At 35.9% G+C, this 21132-nt stretch overlaps 1 protein-coding gene and 1 pseudogene across 1 annotated transcript; one reads left to right on the top strand and one right to left on the bottom strand.

Annotated features, from left to right (window-relative positions):
- Positions 1–1860: 1860 nt before the first annotated feature.
- LOC114541122 (pregnancy zone protein-like) lies at positions 1861–13072 on the bottom strand. Its single transcript, XM_028561110.1, has 15 exons — positions 12973–13072; positions 12015–12191; positions 11778–11943; positions 10758–10914; positions 10300–10374; positions 9072–9234; positions 8532–8734; positions 8133–8360; positions 6288–6427; positions 6040–6127; positions 4175–4276; positions 3578–3671; positions 3039–3095; positions 2637–2753; positions 1861–2317 (listed from the first exon to the last, which is right to left on the bottom strand). The coding sequence occupies exons 1-15, from the start codon at positions 13070–13072 to the stop codon at positions 1920–1922; spliced, it is 2265 nt and encodes a 754-aa protein (XP_028416911.1). The 3' UTR covers positions 1861–1919.
- Positions 13073–19765: 6693 nt separating this feature from the next.
- LOC114541113 lies at positions 19766–20375 on the top strand (annotated as a pseudogene).
- Positions 20376–21132: the final 757 nt, after the last annotated feature.

Below are 21132 nucleotides of genomic sequence, written 5' to 3'. Positions count from 1 at the left end.
AATAGAGTTATTCATATCGAATGCTATTCATTGCTCGAACGTGGACGTTGGTTGTCGCAGAATGATAATATGGACGCTGACGGCTCGAGAATTTGTACGTCGACCAATTAGCTGAGAGAGATGAATACTACACACCCAGAATTCAATTTCATTTGAGATTTTCGTATAATTATTTTTCATAATTATGCAACTCCGTGTGACCATATAAGTCAATACGGTTCTGTCTTGGAGCATCTTTTTATATTAATTTTGATTTATTCGTTTTTCCCTTCACCGACAACACTTTGTGACAATGACAAATACGTATGTATAGAGCCTCTTTCTCTTCGGGACTATTATTTAGCTGCTGGATTTCCAGCCGTACGATTTTTGCATAATTCGATTCATGCAAGGAGCTTATATCCAAAATGGAATCCATGCACTTAAAGGAATTTTCAAAAATTCGTTACAACCTTTGCCATTCACTGTGTCTTAGGCTACCTAATATTTTTGGCTTATTTCCCCGATTTATTTTTTAAAATTTTAATAAATGTGCAATAAGTAGGAATTCAAATTTATTATATTCTCTGGTTCAAACTGGACCCTAATTTATAATGCCCTCACATACGAAAAAAGCCGCAACGAGGTAAAGGTGAATTTGTGTTCATTTTATACGAATAGTGATAACTTGCACATTTTAACGCCATTATTACGACATAGATATTAAGGCTTTTCCAGTTTAAAAAACGACAAACATTGGAATGAAAGTATCTAACGCCATGTTAAAACAATGTACATAATATATATTTATTGCATCAAATGTGGTATGACAATTGCCTAAAATAGGCAAAACACTTCTCGACGTTTCGACCTGAGGGCCTTTGTCAGGAGAGTTAGTATGAAAATAAATAGAGTACATGTTTTGTATGGGAAAACACGTGATAAAAATAAGCCAATAAAAAACAAAAAATCCGAACAAATTGGAATACATTACATTGCCAAAGAGACGCCTGATTGTGGGCTAAGAAAAGGCCGCAAGGAGAGAAGCTTGATCAGCAACGAAAACATATTACAACAAGCTTTGATGTAAACAAAGAAAAATGAGTCATTTTGCTCAGGGTGAAGTTGCTTAAATGAACGAAAGAGAGTCTTTAATTAATGCCAGAGGGATGGAGAGTGCTAAGACTGAGGATGAGTTGCATGTCTTGTCGTTTACGGTTATCGTTGGTACCGGAAATGGGACAGAGGGCTCTATAATTTTCATGTCCGTGACACAATGATTACCACATGTAAAGTGTCTGGCAACAGCCTTGGTTTTATCGTGATTTTTGACCGATCTACGCAGTGTGCACCAACCCTTACCCTTTCAGATCTTTCAGTTTCGCCGATATATAGTAAACCGCATTTGTGGCAATGGATGCAATAATTGAGGCCAAGCTGTTCCCTGGTTATATTGGAGCGTAATATCTGTTTGCAAAATATACGACTTTGTTTCAGATTTTCCGTTATAAAACGTAAAAAAAAACATGATGCAGCATTTAATTAGCTATTCAACTTTTTAAAAAAAATGTATCCTCCAATTACTCAAATTGCGAGTAAATTTTCGTTCACGCGGATTTATCCTGTGCTGGTTTGTGTAATGAAACAGTTATTAAACAGCTTCCTATTGCAATCAAATGGTATTCCAATTTGTTTTTTTTTATATGTTCCAGGGGATATGCATGGGTTCAAGTCAAAGATAACCTAATGCACTGCGATGCCGTTCATATTGATTTTAATTTTGAATTAAGAGTAACTAAGACTACAAAAGATTGACTGCGTATTAATTGACAAAAAACTAAAACAAATTTTAAAGATTTATTATTTGAATATAATGTCCGTTGCCGTATTTCTTTTTATTGGAAAAAAATATTCTTTCCATCGCAGCTGCTTTCGTATATTCACAGACACCGCTGACAAAGGTAATGACGATCGCTCAAGTGACATGGCCGATCATTCCATTTCCCTGTTGCTCTGTTTAATATTTCGACGCAGTTTTCCCGCCCGCCAGCGTTGTTTGGTTCCCATCTATTCCAGTTTTTATACGAGATCTCCTCATCACCCACTGTGTAAAACACTCTTCCCGATTTTCGGTACACGCCAATCCACGCTGCGATGAGGTTATGTCGCTTAATAACCTGATAGAGATAATTATTTATTTTCGTGTTGGTTGGAACTGCCAAATGGCCGCCACGCCGACGACAGTCGTCTTTCGCACTGTTCCATGATGTCGCAAAGCCATTGCTGATATAAAAGCAGAGCCCATCGAATGCCTCCCAACCCGCAGGGCATTTAGTAGCTGAAATATTGTTTAAAATACATTGTCCTTAAGATATCCTGCGCCCGAAGGATTCAACAAATATGTAAACATTAATATCTACGTATTAAACACTGTATGAATGAGGCTGAAGCGAACTAAATTTGCGCAGAAAAGACGGGTGAAGCACTCATCATTGCGCTCTGCTCAAGACTAGCAAATGAACATGTGAACAAAACATCATTTCTAGTATGTAAATGTGGAGTGCACGACAATGTATTAAACAGAAGTTTAAAATGAAGCCGCGGTCATTAATCAATAAATATACAAATAGTTTAGAGAAAGTCTGTGCTGTGCCTACCTGTACAAGGCTGTCCACTGTCCGATGATGTGAAACCTGATGCACACTGGCAGAAGTAAGAACCGTTTGTGTTTGTGCAGTAACCGTTAGAACCGCACGGTGTCAGTGAGCATCCTCCTGCAAACGAATCATCACATGATTATTCCCTTGGAATATACATTGTCTTGCATCCAGTAGATATTTCTGCATATTTCGAGGGTGCTATTTCTACACTATGGTCGATGTTCATAACCGTAATTATGATCTTCATTGAATCCGTAAAGAGTTTTAAATGGGTAGGATGATTAATGTTCATTTTGATTTACGGAATTTATCGTATGCATGTTGTTTATTTGCATAAAAATTAGGAGCTTGCATGTATTCTAAGAAGCTTTTATGAGCTTGGTATTCTAAGAAGCTTACTTTCTTCACTACGGCAATCATCTTCAGTGATGTTGTACATCACTTTCCCTTGACTTTCTAAATAGAAATATAAAATGCGTTGTACCTCCATTCATTATTGCAACTGAAATTTAAGATTCTAAATCGAGGCAGCAAAACATTTTTGAGCGCTATTTGGGCGCGTACATGGGCTACCATTTCGATGTAGACGAACGTGAGCACAAAACTGCTACTAGTGAAATGAAACGCCTGTGCATCCATAACTTAGTCATTTCTCCGTTCGGTGTTTTTTTTGTCCCAGCGAAAAGCAATACAGGCGAAGCGAAGGCTGTTGAGTTTTCGTAAAATTTCCGAAGATATTGTTCTCATGCAGCCTTTATTTTTACGAATGAAAGTAATTGGCACCAAATTTTCTCCCCTGAGGTTTTACGTGGCTACTTTCCCGCGTATTTTTTAAAACCTCGCACATGCGCGTAATCTTTTACCGCGTTGTCATATATATGCATTCATGTTTTGTTTCTCAGCTATTTCAAAAAAACTAATATTCGGTATCGTTATACCTGGTTCGTAATCGTAGACACTGACAACACCTGGCTGGGCGTTCTTTACTAATGTACTCTGCGTAATATCCAGCGAGAAATCCAACTCTTTTATCTGGAAAAATAATTCATTTCAATAAGAATTGAATCAGATCGACGCTACATAGAGAAAAAAAAATTTGGTAACCTTTTTTCAATAATTTTAAAAAAGGTGGCTTTAAGAATAGAAACTGTACACTATGTGTCCTGAGGAGCGGTTTCCTGGAATAGCCTGCCGCTTAAAATCGCAGATACGTATATGGCGACTTTTGGAAAAATTAATTCAAAAGACTCATTAATAATAAGGGATAATAAATATGTAAAATGTATTCTTGTAAAATAATGGATGAAATACTATTATTAGATTTTTTCACTATGTGTTGTATTTAAGCTGTAGCACGGCTCTTTGAAAAGCCGCAGTAATTCGCTTTTGCTGTTGCGGATACGGGATACCCTGCCTGTTATGTCCTTTTGTTATGTATTTGTAAAAAAAAATGTAAACGGCGAAGTTTTTAAATTAAAATATTAGTATATAGTAATAAAACACGTATAGTTAATAATGTATACGTACGCGTTTACCTCATCGAAATACAGAATAACGTGTTGTCCTTCTGTTTCAAATCGTTTTAAGATTGCCCTATTTGCCTGGCTGGCCGTGCACTTTTTGTTTCCCTTTAACTTCTAAAAAGAGATGAGAGAAAGCGCTTTTTAGGTCTTATAATATAGCCGGGCCTTTTACTTGTTAGAATAAAAAATGACAAGCTTCTGCCCTGAGTTTGAATCCATTTTTCTAAATAAGAAATTTCCAAACTCTATTTTTCTGAACTGTTTTTTTCATGTTTCATAGCTACAGTAATTAGCTATAAAAACAAGGTTTCCATAGGAATTGGGGATAAATTTTGATTTTCGCGCTTCTATTTTATTAGTTTTTGCTGGATTCACTAGCAAATAATTTGGTTTTAATTTGGCTGACAGACTGCGCATGAAACATTTTCCATGTGGAAACGTTTTGCAGACCGACAAAATTTGATTAAAAAAGTGGGCTATAGTAGCTTTTCCACCAATGAATCAACTCGATTCGATGGTCGATCACGATTTTTCTTAAATTGGGTCGAGAACTGAATGTTGAGCAAAGGGCATTTAACTTATTCTAAAACGAGAATTAAATATTTATATATTATTCTATTCACTAAACCAAAGAAAATAAAAGTAACAATCGCGTGAAATATTTCCGATGATTGATGTTCTCAAACTGAGAGCGAAAGAGAAACATAATTTAAATGACTAATCTAACATTCTTTATCATCGTTATTTTTTATGCAGGCCAATTGTGGACACCATTGAACTCAAAAGAACTGGAAGGCTACCTCCGGCCGGAGATTTGAAGCCAAATTTTGGGGTCATGCCCAGTCTTTTCACGCAACCAAACACGCGGTTTTTTAAAACTTCAAAAATAATACTTTAACATGCAAGCACTAAAAACATCTTTTAGAGAACACAAAGTGCGTTCTGCACAGTATTTTTACGATAAAAGCATCCGTGAAAACTACAGAGTAAAGTATACTAAATTTATCTGTAACAAACCCGCGATTAAATTGCCCTTTCTTATGAAAAACGATGAACGAGGAGTGAAGCCGGGACAATTCAAAAGTGTTTGTGTGAATTCACTTATTTGGTTTCATTGTTTATCAATTTAATCCCTCGAAACTTGCGAAAAAACATTCTAACAATATTTATTTAACAACAAACTACAGCTAAATTTTCTTTTTTTATATGTTTTATGAGCACATAACAGCAAAATATATATTTTTTGTTTTGTTGCCTGCAAAACTTTTTGAAGTAGTGATGGTTTTCGAACAAACTGTTTACATTTTCCTTATAATTTCACCACGCCGCGGTTCGAGGTATGCTCTAATCAGCATTGATTACAAAATTATAGCCTAAATCGTTAAAATAAAGGACAAATCCGAACGAATGTAACTTCGCGGCTAAACAGTTCATGTTTTATGTTCACTCCTGAAAAGGCCCTCGCGAGAATGTCTCGCAACATGTACACGCATGTCTGGAGGTAAAACACGCGTGTCTGGAGGTAAAATTTGGCTTCAATAATTTTGGCTGTTTTAATCAGGAGGTAGCCTTCCAGTTCTTTTGAGTTCAATGGTGGACACTCATCGTTTATTTCCTCTGGTAAAATTATATAATGTCGATTGTATATTGAGACAAGTAGTTGGAATCTTGTTTTGTAGCGTAATTTCGTTAATTGGACTTCATATATTCATATATTCACGTTGGCAAGCAGTAAATATCGTTGCCAACCACCCACTTAACGATCCTCCGCGGCCCGCAACACGTAACACGTCTTTCACTATAACACATACTATTACACTACTTGAGAGTGTGGTAATATTAAAAATCCAATCAATTTTTATATGAGAATTTTTTACCAGTTCTAGAGATTTTTCGTTCACGGTGAATCCCGACACGAGCTTAACATCAACTATAGCCATATTTGAAACATCGTTTTTGAGCCATCTAAACCAATAAATCGAGTTTGTGCGTAAATGAGCTTCGGTTGATTAAGTTGAGAAGTTTTCTGGTATGTTTTATATATAGCTGTACGAACTTTATGAGCTATCATTTTCCAAAAAAACTACAGAGATAGGTGATAGAATAGAGAGTTTAATACACACACCTTGCTTGTAGTCTTAACTGCAAAGGTTGACATGAAGGAGTTTCTTCTTCCTCGTCTTTTGCTCCGCGTGGAAGTACGGAAACGTTCACATTGAAGGCTGGCGGCAATTCAAAGACGGGAATATTGTATTTCACAGAAACCTAAATGGGAATTAAGTAAAAAGTTAACTATTTGAATTTAAAAGCGTTTTAGGCGTAGAATGCATTGTCGGAATGAAAATTGAGATAAAAATCACTATAAACTAAGGGCATAAACACAAACGACAACATTCAAAAGTATAGTCTAACTAGAAAAAGGATTTCCCATGTCGAGCCAAAATTTCTGGAATTATAACTAGAGATACATGCATGCCGCACCCGTCGCCATTTTCAACCAGGAAAACATAATCTCCTGTGCCTAGATTAACGATAACTAGAATGACTCTATGGTAAAGCGTCCATAGCCAATATTTTTATCATTTGGTACAAGATAGTCATAACATTGAAAGCGATTTAGGTAACTGTTGAAATTTCAACATTAATTTTGTGTTTTCAGAAAAACATCAAAACTCCGCTTCAAATATTATGCCGGTGACTGTTTGATTTTGAAACCACGAGTTACATTAAAGTGCCTATACCACATGTGGGATCTTTACGGATTTGAATAGAGCTTGAAAAATTAGTTTATAAGTTCTACATCCCTTTTTGATATAGTTAAATAGTTTCGGAAATATTTACATCTAAACATGACGATTTGCCTAAATTTCTGTCGTGCTCGGGGGCCTGGAACTCAGGAACCAAGTTCTAGTCAAGCATAATATATATCAATTGTAATTTTACTTCGATCTTCCAATAACGTAAATATTTTGAGAAAAACTCGCCCAGTTTCTACAGCCATACACAACGCACCGTTCCCGCATTTTTTTCTTGAAAAACGCAAACTATGTTGCCAGTGAAACTCTTCATGTCTACATTATAAAAGACGGCGTGTTTGCAAATCATTCCTGAGTCCCAGTCCCCCAAACTGACGTGTCCCCCAAACCGACGTATTTTCGAAACTATTTAATTATATGAAAAAAGTTGTAGAACTTATAAACAAGTTTTTCAAACCTTATTCAAATCCGTAAAGATCCCTCAAGTGATATAGGCACTTTAAAGCGATGGTGTACGACTTTGGAAAATGACGTATCAAGCTATTATATATAAATAAACTGTATCTTTCTTCATACAACAAACACGTAATATTATAAAAAACTATACTATAGTCACGTACCGATTTAAAACATTTCAAAAGAGTATAAATCGTTTTTTTTTCGCTTTTAATCTTCAGGAGCAAACCTTTTTGTTCCTGATAAATGTTTCTTGGCGATTTTTATTGGATCCGTTTTCCATTTTATTTGGTGACATTTTTAAAATCAGCTTTATAGAAATTAAAAGAGTGCGAATTTGCTGTTAAATTGCTTATGTTATCATTGAAATACGAATTTCTAACTCGGCCTAACAGAAAGTTGGTGATTAACGGTTGAAACTCTTTTAAATTTAGCGCATGCGCATAATTAAGAAAACCATCCAACGTCCATGACATAGAATTTTTACAACTTTGAATTCCGCTATATGATCTGTCACAATACCCAGGTGTAATTTCTAATCTCCGTACGGAATTAGTGCATTGGCATTGTGCTCTGCACCGGCTCAGCGATAATTGAATAATTTATAAATTAAGCCCTAGCTAGGCGTCTGCCGTTAAAAAGAATTTTCAATCACTGGTACAAGTGTTTAATATTTGATATATTTAGCTATTAGCTAAATGTATATGTAGATGTGAGATAGGTACTTCCTATATGAACAATAAAAAATCGTTATTTACCTGTAATAAAGCACATCCTGAACCAGATGCATTTATACCCAAAGTATTTGGCAAGAAATTACTTGGAATCTCTACGCGTTGTAGTATCAATTTGTTGTTGTCAGTAACCGAGAAATTATGGTTAAAACCATCTTTTATATTCGCAGATACATTCAAGATCGAAAGATCACTCTTGGAATAAAATCTTGCAGCGACTTCAGAAAGAGCTTGTAACGCTACACAGGTGTCCTAAATTATTTGGACGTAAAGAGGAATGTTAAATATTATAATTATGCCACAAAATACAGAGAACTTTTTTCCAGGTGTTTCGCCTAAAATTATTCTCATTCAATTGCGTTCAAAATATTAAAGATGCCTTTGTGAAAAACGAAGTAAAACAAAGGACACTTTTTTGCATACTTGTGTGGAAGAAAAGCCTCCGTAGTAATTTCGTTGTTTCGATAACCATTTCACAATCTTTTTTAATTTGTTATGAGGCTCATTGCGCTTGATGTAGGCCAATAAAGCATAGCTTGTCATTTCTACATCAGCGGCATATGTTTGGTGGTAATAATCAAACCGTGCTTGATTTACGTTGCCTGATGACCAGTAAAGTTGTTCGTCTAATAAAAAATATTAATTGCTATAACCATGATAATTGTATAATTGTACAAGATTTAAATAAATGTAATAATTCAGCAATAAATTAATAGAGATTAATTCATGTTGGCAAGTGGGTACGATTTTCATGCACGAGTTGTGGAGGTTCGCAAACCGAACGAGTGACAACGAGTGCACAATAAAAATAGCACAAAGGAACTTTGCGAGTTGGATGTTAAACAAAAAATTGTTTATCCATCGATTATAGGATTGCAATCACGAAGAATTCAGAAAATAATTAAGAATATAAGAAAATGAAATATATATGGAAATGAAATTGTTCACAGAAATCTTTTTCACCTTCCTCTCTTATCGCCCTGGTTTTCAAACGACTTATCATTATTGCTGCTTTCGGATGATCTGCCAGCACCATCAGGTACGATACTAATGAAGTGGTGTAGGAATCTTGAATTGTATCCAGATTTCGTGATATACAATTAAGAGCTCTGGAAACCATAGATGTCTAAGCAAAATAAGCATCATACAGTGTTTACATCATGCAAATTTACACGAGCTTGCATTTTGTGTTAGTGATAATTTCCACCAAAAACACGCCGCCACATACGCCTTAAAAAACATAGCGGTGTAAAGCGGTCCTCGAATATTATGTTCCTGCGTTATTCATATATATTTTTAAGATCTAGACTTCTTTTAAATGGCAGAAACTAAATTTTCATTGTAAATAAACAATATTGCAGCTCCCTGATATTTCGTGGGTTTTTTAAATGCATATAAGAAAACTATGCGTCTAACTGTTTATTATACAACCCAAAAATTTAAAATTCCTTTCGTTTACATATTATATTGAGCGTTCTGCCTGGCAAACCTTGCCAAGGCAACTGAGGTGTGTTGAATGACCGCTGAATATATAAATATATATTTATGATTATATCACAAACAGCTAGGCTTTGGGAATCCTTTTTTCTACTTCAAAGATTCGCACTTAGCATGCTTTCTACTTAAAAATGTTTTAAATTTCGATAAAAAATTCTCAAATCAGGGATTTTTTTAATAGAGGCTTAGAGCAAAAATAACGTTGATTGAAAAATATAAAAATTACATATCACATAGATTTGACAGAATTTTTGTCAATAAAGCATAATTATATAGATTCAAGTGTAAACTTTTAATTAAAAAAATATTAAAGTGTGAACTTTTAATTAAAAAAAAGACGGTATTTAGAAACAACTATAACGGTCGATATAGGTTGCTAGGCACAAATTTGGTATATTTAGAGTGTTGAAAATGTGCGGAACCTCATTAATGTTTAGAATAATGTAAGTCATTTCGCCAAGTATTTCCGGTCGGCTATACTGGGGACATTTCGCAAAAATGCACGCGGAAATGTTTTGAATCTTAAGGGAACAAAATCAACATATATAGGTTCTGGCGTGCTGTGTGACATGCCAAAAAAGCTGAAATATAGTCAATAACCTTAATGGCTGTAACAAATAAACCGTCCGTATAGGCCTTAAGAGCCTTATACATCAGTAGGTCAAAAATACAGTAAGTATACGTAAGCTATTACCTTCTCATCAAAACCTGCCTCCAGTAAAGCTATGGCGACGTAGGCCGTGATAGTAAGTTCGCTGTTCAATCCACCCTTCCAAAAGAAAATACAAAAACGTCCATATTACCAGAATACTATCTTAAGCATTAAAGAGATCGAAAAACTACAATGTTTATTTGAAATGATCGAGAAACGTATTTTTTCGAGTTTTAATTGAGAATAATACGCACGAGTTAGGGCAATGTAATTTTTTTAAATGATAAAAACAAAATGTTTTTTAATATATAAAAAAAGTATTTTAACACGACACGATAATCGCACATTTTTTCATTTATCGTATATATAAATGATCGCAGATGTGTTGTTAGCGCTTTTCACAATGGCGGATTCACGGATAAAGCACTGAATATATAATAAAGTCAAATTAGCTTCCATTCGCATAAAATATATATACGCATCAAATTGCACGAACTTACTTGAAGCGATCTATCAAACACTTGACCATACTCTGGAAAACAACCTGAACGTGATTGCTTTCTTCGAAACCACTCGATGCTATGTTTGATTTGATCTTTGTCAACAAATACATATCTCTGGGCTCTCGCAAATGAGCGAACAACAAAAGCTGTTAACCTAAAAAAACAATTACAAAGATTATTGCATGCATGGTAAATCATATAAAAATGCTGTATTAAGAAAAAGTTAATCGATTTAAATAAGATAATAAGATATATATCTGCCCCTCGAGGTACGGGTAAATGTTATTTACATTTTTAAAATGAAATATCTATAGAATTTCTATTGTTCGATTTTCTTAATTATTGTGAATTCGAAGGATGAACATAAATTATACAGGCTTCCAATGTTCTAGAATTAAGAAAATCGAACAATATAAATTTTATTTTATAAGAGAGGCACAATAACCATGACACTATTGACTTTATGGATACATATTAACTTAATAGATATTTTGATACAGGGACTTAACCCAACAAAAAGATAAACGAAAATAAAGGCAACAACAAACTGCGTTGTAGGTCTATCTCCCCATTGCAATATTTGAATGTGAAAATTTGGTTTTAAATTATGTGATTGGAATCATTTTCTTCTGAAAGGCAAAAATCAGAGGCGATATATGACCTGAACAGCACCGTTGTTTTTTCAAAAAAAACCTGAATTTAATATTATCTATATGTGATAACAATTTTTGCCAATAACTAATTTCAAAAATTTTGGTGTATATTGACTATTGCCTCGATAACCATGCACATGCACTTGAAACGATCATCATGCTGCCATTAACCTTAAAGCGTAGGACCAAGTAGGCCATTATAGTCCTTTTTTGGATTTGAAATTTGAGTTTATTATTTTAACTTCCATTAGAACTTTCTTTTAAAACAACTCATGCAAGTATATTTTTTATTTATCTATAAATATCACGTCAAGAAAGTTTAGTTAAATTATAGGGGTTGGAAGATTAATCACCAATCACTTACATCATGCTTCCTTTATTGTCGGAGTCTCCAAAGGCACTGTACGAACCACTTTTTCTTTTGTACTTTAACTGTCTTTGATAACCTCCGGGGAAAAGAATAGCGTTGTCAGTAGAAATATGTTGATAAAAATGATGAGGTGTAGGGAAAATTGGTTTTACCGTAACGCCTAGGTAGGAAGCTCAGGAATTCGTATATATAAGTATATAAGATAAAATTAGGTCAACATTTGTCGAATACCAGAGGATATATAATAAACTGCATCGTCTTTTATTTTTTTTGTAATTTGATTTGTGTTCGTGAGATAATCCATGATGTAAATATTGGGAGCAAATTTAGCCATGTTCTGTTCTCCGCAACCATACGGCATTGCTAACAGTCCATCAAGGTTTGTAAGAGCAGGTCCCATTATATCACCTGTAGAAAAAAACTTCCATCAAAACGAATTCAAAATTAGCCACCATAAAATTTTCCTTGTTGCAACCCTTTTTATACAATTGTGTATAGACATTAGATCGGATGGCATAAAAAGGTTCAGACGTTTACTGCATGCAAAAAACCTTTAAGACTATATACATATTATAACTTAAGTATATGAACATAGTTTACCAGATTCATTAAAGGCTAGTGTCACTTAAACTTAGCGTTTACCAATATATGCTTTCTTCTCTATAAAAAATCGAACAACTGAACTTTTTCGCGTCTTTCGGTACATTCAACTCTTTTTCATAACAAAAAAAATATGGGCGTTTTTTTTTCAAAAAAGAGCGCTGTGATGTATGCTACACTTGAATTTTTTCAATTGTTTCACATTTTTTTTAGACTCATCCCGGCCCTACTCATTTTGTCATCGTGCATCTTTTCCAAACTGATATTGGCAAGATCGCGAAAATATTAGGCTACGGTGTTTCGTTTTATTTTTCTTAGCTTTTGAAAATTACACCTTTTACACTCTTATATTAAAATTGCAGCTACCTAGCTAAGAAATGAAATCTATAAGAATGCTCATTGAAAAAAATTGTACAAGCAATGCTTAAAATGGAATGCAACTTTATTGATTTTAATGCAGGGTATTTATACTTAAAAAGCTACTGGTAAAGCTTTGGTTAAAATTTAAAGTTAATAGCAGGCGGAAACAAGCGACATATACATGCATAGCTTTAAAAAAATGAAGGCTGCTTAATTTATATTGACTTACCAATAAGCGATATTTTTGGTAGCACAGATCCTGAAATGATGCTGGTTGGTAGCGGTAAGTCAATCGTTTCAGCATATTCTTCTGGTAAAGGAGAAATCATTGGAATGAATCGAAAAGGAAAAAATTTTAGACAAAAGTTGCATGCATATTGTAATTAAACTGCCTATATCACTCGCGGGATCTTCATGCATTTGAAAAGAACGTAAAAAGTTAGTTCATAATACAAAACGTTTTTTGGTTTAGTGCAATAATTTCGAAGATACAAGCCTCTAAACTACATGCGGTTCCTGAGTCCCAGGCTCCTGTAAACAATGGGCAGTTTCAAATTGAATAGCCGTATTTAAACCCAGGGGGTTGGGACTCAGGAACCGCAAGTAGTTTACAGGCTTGTATCTTCGAAATTACTGCACTAAATCAAAAAACGTTTTTTAATATATTAACTAACTTTTTACGTTTTTTTCAAATGCATAAAGATCCCACGAGTGATATAGGCACTTTAAACTTTTTTTAATTGACGACTTGCGCTTTAGACTAATTTCTTACCTCTGTGATAAAAAGAACATTTTCTGAAAGAGCTTACTAAAATAAGTAAAGCTGCCAAGTTTAACTGCGAATTGTTGTAAAATACGGAAAATATACCCATGCGAAGTTCTCAATTTTTGTATACTTTTGTATTATGACCGGAAGTTTGTAACTAATTTAGTTACACATTTCCGCACGTAATACAAAAGTATACAAATTTACCAACTTCGCATGGCTATTTTTCCATATTTTACAAAATTTCGCAGCCAAACTTGGCAGTTTTAGTAATTACTGCGATCAAAAGTTAGTCTATAATGCGCAAGTCGTCCATTACTAGAAATACATTCATACTTAAACCCCCGGCTCCTGAGGTTCCCTTCATAGACTTGAATAATCATTAAAAAATTTTTGTCATGCATTTATGTAATCTCGTTTCCCGAGCCCGCGATCCTCTAGCGAGAAAGCCGAGGTTCTGAGAGAAGCCAAACCGAAAGCCAGAGTTCCTGGTACTTATCAGTATTTCCTTACATATTATAATTATCCAATGGTCTTTATTTTTCTCGCTAGAGGATCACGGGTTGCGGAACAAGATTGGCACAAAATAATCGCATTTAATGACGAGCTTAGTTGTTACCAATCTTCTCTCAATATTTGGTTTACCATTTAAAGAAGCGCAAAAGAATGTTCCTCTGGTGTATTCCTGCTTTATTCCCTCCGGCTAAAAAAGGAAATTTCTTCCAATAATTGCAAGAATTATTCGAAAAAAAGAGAAAAAAAAACATTATGAATCTTTGGGCTAAATAGATGTTTACCTCAACCAGCAATGTTCTTGTGACAGCGTCAACTGCGTAGAGAGTCAATTTAGGGCAAAGCTTTGCTTGAGAAGTCGTGGCTTTAACCGTAATTGGTATATGACCAAGTTTAGTGGGAATAACATTAAATTTCGTAGACTTTCCTTCATCACTACACACGCACATCTTGCTGATGTGAATTGATGTAACTTTAAAATCACTGGCTTTGCGAATTAATTCTAATTTAATCTGAAAACATGGAAGTTTTTATTATTTCTTTAAATTAAAAAAAATTCAATTTGAAGGCAGGCAGGCAGAGAGAAAGACGGACGGACAGACCGACGGACAGACGGACGGACAGACGGACGGACATGGTGGATATGTTGATAGATTTGTTCGAACGATATATTATTTCATGATTATTAATCAAAACACTTACTGGAACACAGGATGACATGTAGTTTATTACTGTCACTGTAATGGGTATTTCTTCCCCACGGATTACGGAATATGGCATCGTTATGTGAGCAAAGAAAGGTTTGAATGCTTTCAACGTTGCTTGATTTGAGATCCCCATACCGTACAAAGATGACATCGCAAAACCGTTTGCAACCCAACTGGTGATGGCATCAGGAACTTTCACTTCCATCGCATGTATACCGGAAGTGTCGCTACAGGGAAAAATTACCGCCTGCGTTAATCCCTACGCCGGCGAGAGTAATAAATTTCTGGGAATACTATATTACAGAAATTACACACGGGTTTAACAGAACATAGCGGAATTTAAAGTTATCCAAATTCTATCTAATGTACGGTGGACGAGTATGAATATGAGTAAAAACAATTCAATGAGAATGGAATTTTGAACCAGTCTTGTGAATTGTTTTTTAAATTTTAATGCAAATTAAATTGACGTGGGGTTTTTGCATGCATGTATTTATAACATAACAATATTTACTTTAGTTTGATGTCTGTCCATAACCATGTCTCCGGAAAATATTTACGAACTGCTACTGAGAACTTCTTTGCAGTTTTTTTTTCTTTCTTTTTAGGGGAAGTGAATTTTTTTTTTGACTTCGATTGAACCTTTCTTGGAACCGATGGAGCGGGGCGGCTGGAACTGCTGGCAGCCGACATAAGTTTCATAAAGCCTATAAGATATTTTTTGTAAAAATCGTTTTTTATTATTAATTAACTAAGTTCTATTCATTCTTTCTCACTACTGTACGTTGCGAAATATTTTTTGGATTTGAGAGCTGGGATACAGACAAAAATTTTTTAATAAGGGCAAGGGCATAGGAGCAAATTAAAATCGAATATGATCCTATATAATAATTTTTAATTTATTCTTCAAAAATTTTCCTTTTTTTATAGCTATTCTCAATATATTTTGGTAAGATGAAAAAGTATAGTAGCAATGTATTATATTTCCTCAAGCTGTATGTGATGGCATGCACTATATGAGCAAATTTTTGCTTAATTGTGACTATACATGCTTGCACCTACAGTCTTTTCGAACAATAAGAATTATTTTATAATACATTACTGCTTATTATTGCAACAATTATATAGTAATGTTATGGTCCGCAGCCTGGTGGGATTTATTCAATAATTTTTCTCTATCTTACCACCATCATGGTGAGGCGTTTGGAAGGAAAATGGATTTCTCCGGCGAGATGTACTCCTCCAGTTATGCTTTGTTCTTCCTTCATAAAAATATCGTCGCCAAAATCTAATTCGACGTGGCATTGGTCGGGGGCGAGGACGAATGCAAGGCCGAGTAAAGATCCTCAAATTTGAAACAAAATTGACACCAGCATTCTGAAATTAAATGTTTTTTACATACATATAATAAATGTTTACAGGCCTATATACCATTAACCGAATTCGAAAATTGCGTTCCATTATGCATAATTACCTTACGCATATGCAAATAACGCTAACTATAAGTTCTACAATCTACAAAGGAAAACGCTTTGTCTTGCGTGAACTAGATAAGACTGCTAGTGATGTTTGCCGGACTACCTAGGAAGCAGCTGGACAGTATAAACGGCTACAAAACTCCCTACGTGTCAACGTTTTAAAGTGGCTAAGTACTGTACGGTTAAATTAACAAGCATCAATATTCTTTCAATCACCTCAACATACTATCATACTATGAAACAGACCCGGGCGTCGTGTCTTTCATGGTATATCGAGAAACAGCAAAGTGCCCGAAGCAAATACTATTTGCAACGCTGCACGAGGACAAGATGAAACCGTCATTCACTGAAATTAAAGGCGCAATGGCGCTGCTATTACGAATGAAGAAGTGACAAGAAAGAAAATTGCTCAGGTTGTCAAAGATAACGATCGCTAACCAAGGAAGGATCTAATGAATATGTGTCCAATCGCTTTTGTCGTTCGGCATGTGGGAATGTAGACGAAGATGACCACCAGCCTACCCACAAACTCCGTATCGGCTTGTCGTTGTTGACACACGCGCTCTTTACCGTTGACGGACTTGGATGTGATTTGGCAATAGTAACGAGAAATCTCGTATAACGAAGCCTGGTAGCTGCATAAAGCGACATAACGACTACATTGCGTTACATTGGACTCATGATGAAAGGTTGTGATCACGCGTTGCATCGTGGCTACGTTGATGGTAAACCAGACAGCGCGATGCTTAGGTTTGTGAAGATGATGGAAGTTAAAACATACGTGAACCCATTACTCTTCTCAGAAAAAATTCTGAAAGACATGGCCAGAATAATACACCTGTTATATCTCATCCCTCTTGCGAAATCGCCCCACATATAGAATTCCATGCTGATTACATTGAGGTGAGAGGAAGCCATTTCTTTTGCATATCAACGGGGAGCTTTACGGACGGCGTACCCAACTTGCCCTTCAGAAAGATCTCACCTCGCGCGTTCATTCGGTACGACCGTACAACGCCACCACAGCCTCTGTACTTCAAGAGTGCCAGGGATAATTCGTTTCCGGACTTAAAACTGAGAATAGCATTGCTGAACAAGTTTTATCAATGCGTTGTCGGTCGACGATTGCCGCAGAAGGTACGAAATTTGTTCGCGTGCGGACCGAGTGATACAGAGAAAACATCATGGGCGTGTGTCCTGCAGAGAATTGTGTCGTCGGAACCTAGCGCACCCATTACAAAAAAAAATTACCTCTCCGCGTCGATGATAAACGAGTCGACAGAACTTTTCACTATCGATGACTGGTCGATGCAAATGATGGACTCCGATCTTGCCAAGACGATTCTACAAGGGCGGGGGGGTTGGCTTGTGACAGCTGTCAAGCACAAGCAGCCAAGATGTATATGAAACAACACTCTATGCTACATTACCACTAATGCTGTCCTAAACGTCGGAGAGGAGAATGAAAACGTGGAGCGTCCAATCGTTGTTTTCAAAACCAAATCTTTGCCGCAATTAACAACAGGCGTAGAAAAATGGATACATAATAACGCAATGGTTATGTTGTTTGGGTGGCAAATGAGATTAACGACCACATCCATCATGTGCCAGAGAACGAGAGATGGTACGAAAATATAGACGGCCAAGCATCCTTCATAAATGATTACTACATCACACGTACGAAATTTAAAACAAACCGTTTTACTGTAGTAAAATAGAGAGCGCTGTTCTTGAATATGTATTCTTATACATTCCTCGGATCAAAATGTTTGTAGACGAAACAAAATATGAAACAAATAAAATTATATTTTATATTGTAAGCTTGACGGACTTTGAAATTGAAATATAAAATATATATATATATATATATATATATATATATATATATATATATATATATATATATATAATTTAAAACCAAGTGAAATTGGTTTACACACATGATAGTCTCTCGTGTAGTTCAACATTCCATGATTGGTGTATAATAAGCACGGTACAGTTCGAATAGTATAAGAACAATATTTTTCACTCGCAGTAGATCGCTATTCGACTAAACCGTTGTGAACAACATAAGTGCGACCTACAAGAAATGAGAGAAGCAGCACCACTCGCGCTTCTACTCCCTCCTGCGTTGTTAATCGTTCCTTTGTCAGAGAAGAAGAACGTCACCAACTCGACAATGCAAGACGACTACGCCGAAATTTGCCGCTGACTTCTCTCTCGTCATCAGAAGGAGAATTGAGACGTGCGGAAGAGAAATCAAAAGAATCCTGTGAAACATCCTTAGTTAAAAGAAAATGCCGCGACAACGAACTACAGACTGATGAAGAGGATGAAAAAGAAGAAGAGGAACAAGGTGGAGAATAAGGAGAAGAAGAAGGAGAAGAAGAAGGAAACAATGGATGAAAACATACACCGAATGATGGATGATTGCTCAACAATGAAGTATACCCGGCGAAAGTGTACGAGCACAAGTGGAGGTTGGTGAGAGATCATCACGCACATTTGTGAATCTACATGTTTTGTTCGCTCCTTTTCTTTATTTATGTTCGGAAACTTTTTTTTTCATTAGGTTTCCAACAGAGTGCTTCCTCAACGATCTACACTAGCAATCGCCGCACGACGTGATTCGGCCCACAGCAGGAAAAGGATTTCGATACGAAACCAGATCCGTACATTGATGCGTTGATGCTGATCACCGGTTGCAAGGTATTCGATGTGGAAAAGTTCGTATTCGTTGTGGAAAAGAAGCTTCCACTATAGTGGAGCATTGTTGTTGAACAGCCTTTCCGACAATATACGAAAATTACAATCATTTTCACAGTTTTGCAGGGCTGTGAACGAATACTATAATACTTAATCTGAACTCCCGCACGGCAATCTTGTAAATAAGTGAAATTTTAACTTGTAGTATTATGTAATTAGTTATATGTAATCTTGTATTATTAAATGTTAATCCTCTCATAAGTTGTTATACTGAAGATTTTGCCGTGCTTTAAATAAATTTGTTGGATTGATTGATTGAATGATATCGCACTTCGGCTTCCATTTGCCTTAGCCCGGCTTTCAATGGGATTAGGCCAACTGCATGTGTGAGAGTTGAACCGCTTTCTATATAGAAATTATTTCATATTATATTTGACATAATTAACCATTTTTCATGCTGAAATAAGTACGTGCATGTGTAAGATGTGGTGCAAAAGATAAAAAAATGTGCTTACGAATTGTTCGCACAGTATTTCCCACAGCATATATTTATAAAGCTGATATTCAATGAAGTTTTCATGTAACATCGAAATGGTGAAACTCGCATTATAGAATTGGCTCTTCGTGCATATTCGATTCTAAGGAATTTAGCGACCTATACTCAAGGATTTAGACCGTAATCTCTATGGATATTAATTCATCAATTCGGACAGAGATTGATACGTTTCGTCACCGCACAGACGTCATACATAAGTATAATTTTCTTGAAACAGCTATTTTCTGTAGTGCGTATAATCTATATACATAATAAGAAGCTTAAGTGTTGCCAGCCTTTTTCTCGTCCGGTGTTCTATGGCACAACAGCAGACAAACATTGACTGGAAAAGTGTCACAGGGGCATTTCGAAAACCCCAAAGACTTCACCTGGAAAGAGATAAAGAAGGATTGTTTCATGGCCCAACCCCAAATTGTGATCATCAAGCTCTTTCTATCAGAGAGAATGCCGAAAGCATGTGAAAATAAAGCACCCATCGTCACACGTACTTTGAAACGCCGATCCTTGGAGGAAGCCATGAAATAACATCTGATATAAGGCAGTCGTGTTCGACGGCAAGCAAGGCAACAATGCCATGTTGTGCTACAGATTCCGAGTTAGGGCGATCATTTTGTGTTTGGCTTCAAAGCACGACCGCCGGTGGAAAACAAGCGGAGCAAACCGAAATATCGGCGACCAGCTTTCAAATTCGTACTGTTGCGAACAATCAGGCGAAGATGAATAATCGGTGTTGTCAACGGTTGAACTTTTTTATGTTCTTCTAGATTTTGAACAGACTTTCGCGATCATTTAGAAAGTGTTTGGCAAATGGGATAATCTGGCCGCCCTGGCTACGTGAACGGTATAGCAGATTTCATTCACCCGGGCCTGTCCTTCAAAAATTCTCCGTCACCGAAGTATATATAAAGCGAGCAAGACAAAGTTTGACAAAACAGATGCGTTCTCAATGGACGAAAGACTTAAATATCGAAACCCTGGAATACGGAAATACATTCATCCGCCAAGATATAGGCAGATTACATAATGGAAACAGAAAGCGCGAGCAGTTTAGATGTGCAAGCAAAACGACTTGTATCGGACGATTAGAAACACAGCTCAAACGTAGCAAGAGTTCATGATCAGAAGCTGCAAACTCGTAATTTTGCTCCAAAAGACGATCCATAATGAACCATTCATGCATTAGTTCCGATCATAGAGTACGGAAAATTAATGAACAAACGGTTGCTGTTGTTCCTTTGCTCAAAAGCGAAATGTAAGTTCCCATTCATGGCTCCTTATTATATGTAGGGGAACAACTGAATTGTTCCTAAAATAGAGTTCCTAAAAATAAGGAACAAATTTTTGCAGTTCCTTTACAAAAGCGATCTATATATATGTTCTCATTGTAAACGTTCCTTAATACATTATATGTATAAAGGATCGAATGCGTGCAGTTGCTAAACATAATCGGTCCATTAAGTTCCATTCACCACGTTCCCAATAACCAAAACAAACAACATCTTATATCATACTTGACCTTAAAATTGGTTGGATATTTGCTCATCGCCACATTTATGGTTTGATTAATAGAACAGAACACACCTAACCGTATAGTGTATACGATCCCGTCGAGGCCTTTTCGCTTATAGAGAGACAACTTAGAGACACAACAACCGAAAATCAA

Source organism: Dendronephthya gigantea, unplaced genomic scaffold (genome assembly GCF_004324835.1).
Source record: "Dendronephthya gigantea isolate DGI-Jeju-01 unplaced genomic scaffold, DenGig_1.0 000003F, whole genome shotgun sequence".
Lineage (NCBI taxonomy): Eukaryota > Metazoa > Cnidaria > Anthozoa > Malacalcyonacea > Nephtheidae > Dendronephthya > Dendronephthya gigantea.
Note: the sequence above shows the minus strand (reverse complement) of the source record. Positions and strands in the feature narration are given on the sequence as shown.

Excerpts from the sequence above, each read along its gene's own strand:
- LOC114541122 (XM_028561110.1), bottom strand. The coding sequence starts at position 13,072 with ATGATTTCTCCTTTACCAGAAGAATATGCTGAAACGATTGACTTACCG. Across the intron at positions 6,128-6,287 it reads CAGTTAAGACTACAAGCAAG|ATGGCTCAAAAACGATGTTT; the intron begins GTGTGTGTATTA and ends TTATTGGTTTAG. Across the intron at positions 2,754-3,038 it reads TGATTGCCGTAGTGAAGAAA|GAGGATGCTCACTGACACCG; the intron begins GTAAGCTTCTTA and ends ATTCGTTTGCAG.